General features: G+C 69.0%; 1 protein-coding gene across 1 annotated transcript in view; it reads right to left on the minus strand.

Moving 5' to 3' along the window:
• Positions 1 to 77: 77 nt before the first annotated feature.
• The window catches only part of MNEG_1995 (beta-ketoacyl synthase), a gene marked incomplete at both ends in the record, with an annotated part of 17,878 nt that continues 12,888 nt past the window's right edge, over positions 78 to 5,067 (minus strand). The window contains 5 exons of the mRNA XM_014049527.1: positions 78 to 541; positions 829 to 1,152; positions 1,462 to 1,985; positions 2,184 to 2,608; positions 2,863 to 4,386. Of these exons, the coding sequence (XP_013904981.1) occupies positions 78 to 541; positions 829 to 1,152; positions 1,462 to 1,985; positions 2,184 to 2,608; positions 2,863 to 4,386 (3,261 nt within the window). The remainder of the gene's footprint in view (positions 542 to 828; positions 1,153 to 1,461; positions 1,986 to 2,183; positions 2,609 to 2,862; positions 4,387 to 5,067) is intronic.

Consider the following 5,067-nt stretch of genomic DNA (forward strand, 5'->3'; position numbering starts at 1 on the left):
GAGTGGAGGTGAGCAGGATCGTGTCGCAGGTGCCAGATGGCCAATCCTTGACCACCTCTGCGAGCCAATCGACCTGCTCATAATCTGGCTGATGCCGTGATCTCATCCCGCCCCAGAATCCAACCCACCATGAAAGCAAACGAGCTGGTGCCAGCCACAACCGCCGCGTCCCCAGCCAGTTCGCCCCCGCCCCGGCGTCCGAGCGCCAGCGGTGCCGCCTGCCGCGCCACCGCGGCGCCCCTCGCGGCCAACCCGCCGCCGCCGCCGCCGCCGCCGCCGCCGCCGCGCCGCGCCGCCAGCGACTCGAGCATGCCGGCAACATAAGGGTTGAGGGTGCGTAGGTGCAGCAGCGGGTGGCGCGACGCCGCGGCGGCCGCGCTGGCGGCGTGCGCAAGGGCAACCAGGCCGGCGGCGGGCTCGGCGTGGCCGTGCCAGCTCTTGCTGGCTAGCAGGGAGAGGGGCTGGGCGGCGGGGGTGCCGCCGCCGACGAGCAGCGTCTCTGCCGCCGCGTTGACCTCAACGGGGTCCCCCAGGGCAGTGCCTGCGATGTGGGTTGGGTGGCCGAGGCGAAATCAGGGTGGGGTGTGTGAAAGGATTGTGGGTGTGTATTCCTGCTTTTGCATGGTCATGTAATAACCAACCACCCGACCAACTCATTAATCAAGTGAACAAATTCAAAGATCCAGCACAAGCTTCATCAGTCCTCAGAGCGTTTGCACATCCTACCGAATTTCCCTCTGTTTTGGCGGCAAAGGCGATTTCATATCGGCCACACAGAAATCGTGACAGCCACCTTCCGACCACCTGAGTCTACACACCCCAGCCCACCTGTGCCGTGCATAGACAGCAGGTGCACGTCCCCGGCCGCCACCCCCGCCGCCGCCAGGGCCTGGCGGATCACCTCCTGCTGCGCCGGCCCGTTGGGCGCCGTGAGGCCGCTGCTGCGGCCGTCCTGGTTGACAGCGCTGCCCAGCAGAATGGCCGCCAGCGGGGGCGGCCGCGGCGCTGCCGAAGTTGACCCCACCGCCTGTGCTAGTGCCGGTGACGCGACCTGGAAGGGGCGCAGCAGCAGGGCGTGCACAGCTTCCCCCCGGACATAGCCGTCGGCGTCTGCGTCCAGGACCTTGCAGCGGCCGGACGTTGACAGCATGCCTGGTGGATTGGGGTGAGGGCAGGGCCGCGTTGGTTGAGGTGCTCTGGTGGTTGAGCATTTGGGACCTCAGAGTGAGTACAGCCTGCAAACAGGCTAGACGCGTCCCATGTACCATGAGAATGGGACGAAGGCTCCAACAAACGCCAGGCAATATCACCAACACACAGCATGCAGCATGCACAACGTATGACCCCGCCCGACGGTGCGTGCAGCCCTTTCGAGCGCTGTGCGTTTCTGCACAATCTCCTGAGCGGCCGGCGGAAACCGACGCAAGCCAGCGTGCGCGCGCGCCATCGGCGCTTTCTCACCTGCAGCATACACGTAAGAGCTGCTGGTGGGCGCTGCCTGCACGTGGACACCGGCCACCAGCGCACCCTCCAGCCCGCCGCCCCAACTTTCGCTCCCGCCACCACCGCCGCCGCCGCTGCTCTCCAGCAGTGCCCGCCGCGCCAGGTGCAGCGCGACAAGGGAAGCTGAACAGGCGGTGTCGACGGAGATCGCGGGCCCTTGCAGGTTGAACGCGAACGCGAGGCGCCCCGACGCGACAGACGGCGCATTGGCAGTCGCGTGGAACGCGCCGGGCGCGCCGGCTGAGGTGGCGGCCTTCACAAGGCTTGCGTAGTCAGATGACGCGATTCCGACATAAACCCCCAGGGCGAATGACGACGCGGGCAACGAGCTGGCGTTGGCGGCCAGGGGCGGCGGCGCGAGGAGCTCTGCCGCGGCCGCGAGCAGCAGGCGCTGCTGCGGGTCCATGAGTGCCGCCTCGGGGGCGCTGACGCCAAAGGCGGTCGCGTCAAAGACCTCGACGCCGCGCATGAAGGCGCCAAACCTGCGGGCGCAAGGCGGCAGGAGCGGGAGAGGCAGGAATGCATGAATCATGGCGTGCACGCCTGGTTGTCATGTTCTGCTGCCAAGACTAGCAGCAGTATTGATAACACAAGTGTTCTTCATCTGTATGTTAATCTAGCTCGCTTGGATTCAATGCTAGCATCCATCACCACGATTCACGCATTAAGCAATTGTCCACCTGGCAGCCAGCGCCGACGAGGGCGGCCGCTCCACATCCCATCGCTCCATAGGTACGACTCCCACAGGGTCCCACACCCGAGCCGCCGCCGCCAGCGGCGCCGCCTCGGGCGCTGCGGACCCCGCCGCGCAGCGGCCGGCAGCGGCGGCAATCGCAATCACGCGCGCCTCTGGCGCCGCCGTCAGGGGGCCCAGCGTGCGGGCGAGGGGCGCGGCAGCAAGCTGCCGCTGCTGCTGTTGCTCCTGCATCGGCAGGCTGGCGAGCAGCTGCGATTTGATGGCGGCTGTCATTGCGGCCGGCGTGGGGGCGTCAAAAATGAGCGTCTGGGGCAGCGTGGCGCCCAGGGAGTCCTGCAGGAGGTTGCGCAGCTCCACCGCGCCCAGTGAGTCCAGGCCCGCCGCCATCAGCGGCTCGTCGGGCGCCACCTGTGTGGAGTTGTGGGTTGGTTGAATAGGGTGGACGACGAACATTGTGGTGAAGGTGCACTTCAACCCCATCCTTCAGCGCCGCTCTGCAAGTGGCCGTGCTCCACATCGTAGTGGGGATATCGGTCCTCAAACACATCATCACCACCACCTCAAATGCCAACAGCTGCAAGGGTCGCATGACAGGATGTTTGCAGGGTTCAAGTCTGCTTCATTGACGTTGCATCATATATGATACCACACCGCCCACCCACCTGCCGCCCGAGAACAGTCGAGACTGCATCTGCCACGGCCTCCTCCACCTGGGCTGCGATGAGCGCCGCAGACTCTGCTGTGGCAGCCGCACTCGGCCGCTGCTGCTGACCTGGCCACTGAGCTGGCGGCGCGTCTGCGGCCGCCGTGGGTCCAGCGGCCACACGATCATGCATAGTGGAGAAGAAAGCCGCAGGCGGCTGCCGTGGAAGGCGCGCCAGGAACGTCCGCCACTGGATGGGGACGACGGCGAGGGCTGTTGGCGCCGCCACGCCGCTGCGCGTGCTGTGCGAGAGCACGGCGGCCTCCAACGCGGCCAGAGCCTGCAGCGGCTGCAGCATCCCAACCCCCAGGCGCGCGGCGCGCGCAGCCGTCTGTGGGTCGTTGGCCGCCATGCCAGCGCCCGCCCACGCGCCCCACTGCACGCTGAGCGCCGCGACGCCGCCGGCCTGCAGCGCCGTTGCGGCCGCGTCGAGCGCTGCGTTGGCTGCGGCGTAGTTGGCCTGGCCGGGGCTGCCCAGCAGGGACGCCACTGAACTGAAGAGCACCGTGGTGCCCAGCGGCTGCCTGTGCAGCGCGCGCATCAGCAGGCGGAGTCCCTGCGCCTTTGGCGCGACGGCGCGCCGCACCGAGGCCGCGGACAGGCCGCCCAGCAGCCCGTCTGCCAGCACGCCTGCTGCATGGAGCACGCCCAGGACCGGCAGCCGGCACACCGCGCCGGCCAGCGCGGCCGCCGCGCCTGCAAAGTCGGCCGCCGCCGCCGCGTCCCCCTTCGACGCGGTCAGCATTCCGGCCTGCCGTTGTTGCGCTGACGTGGCGGGGTTCATGATGAGGTCTGACAGTTCGGAGGGAAGCTGCCCGCTGCGGCTGATGATGTGGACGTGACTGACCCCGACAACCGTCAGCAGCCATCGTGCAACCTGGGCCCCCAAAAACCCGGCACCGCCTGTTATGATGTACGTGCCGCACTGCGGGAGGGCGGCCCCCGCGAGCGGCCTCACGGCTGGCGGCGTGCTGGGGACGGCCGCCCGCGCCAGGCGAGCCGCAAAGCGGGCGCCGCCGTGGGTGGTGGCGCCGTACAGAGACGCCGCGGCGTCGGGTGCAATTTCGGCGGTCCGGCCCAGCGAGAAGATGGTGCCCCTGCTGCCGCCGTTGCTGCTGTCGAGAGCAGATAGCCGCCAGTCCGGCTGCTCCAACGCGGCGGCCCTGAGCGCGGCCCAGGCCGCGGCGCCTCCAGCATCAGAAGACACGTAGCCGCTGGGCGCGGCTGCCGCGACGCCTGTCGACGCACCCGTGGTGGCGAGGCGCAGGGACGGACGGCCGTGGGCGGAGCAGGCCTGCTGCAGCGCCGCGATCGCGTCGAGCGCCTGGCTGACGTCAGCGGCGGCCATGCGCCGTGCTGCCAGGGCCAGCGAAGACGGCTGTGCCTTATGCTGCTGCTGCTGCTGCTGCAGCTGATGTTGCTCTTGCTGCACCTCAACCGCCTCCCATACCACTGTATATATGATTTCCTGATCATCCGTCCCCTGCTGCACCGAATGCGCGGCAGCAGCGGCTGCGGCCGCGGGGGCCGCGCCGCCAGTAGCCTCGAGCGCTGCGGCCAGAGGGCGGTATGCGATGCCGCGTGCCCGCACCCCTGCGCCGGCGGCCTCTTGCCAGGAAGCTCCGACACGCGCCCCTTCGGCTTCTGTTCCGACCCCAGCATGCGCAGGCAGCGGGGCCTCCAGAGTCCGCAGCACGTCTGCTGACGCCGCGACCGGTGGCGTGGCGGTCAGGAGTTCTGAGAGCGGCCTGTATGCGACACCTCTGACCTGCCCGCCAAACGCCCCAGTGGCCGACGCTGTGAGCCAGAAGCTGCTGCGCCGGACTGGCGGCTGCGGCTGCACTGGAAGCCGGCCGGGCAGCTGCCCAGCAGCTTCTGGGGCGTCTGGGTCCACCAAATCGAGGCCGTCCTCCGCGTCTTGGCCGCGAGGCGCCAGGATGCACCCCTCGATCGAGCTCGGCAGGCCGGTCGCATCGCCGGTCAGCAGCGGAAGCGCAAGGGACGCCTCCAGCTGGCAGGCCGCCAAGACGGCCGGCTCTACGGCGCCCGCGGCGGCCGCCGCGCCTGCGCGTCGCGCGACCTGGGCCTTTGTCGGCCGTGAGGGCAGCAGGCCGTGCGCATTGAGGCTGCGCAGCAGCAGCACTTCCAGCCAGGCAGCAGCTGG

The sequence above is a fragment of the Monoraphidium neglectum genome (genome assembly GCF_000611645.1).
Source record: "Monoraphidium neglectum strain SAG 48.87 unplaced genomic scaffold scaffold00214, whole genome shotgun sequence".
In the NCBI taxonomy this organism is placed as follows: Eukaryota; Viridiplantae; Chlorophyta; class Chlorophyceae; order Sphaeropleales; family Selenastraceae; genus Monoraphidium; species Monoraphidium neglectum.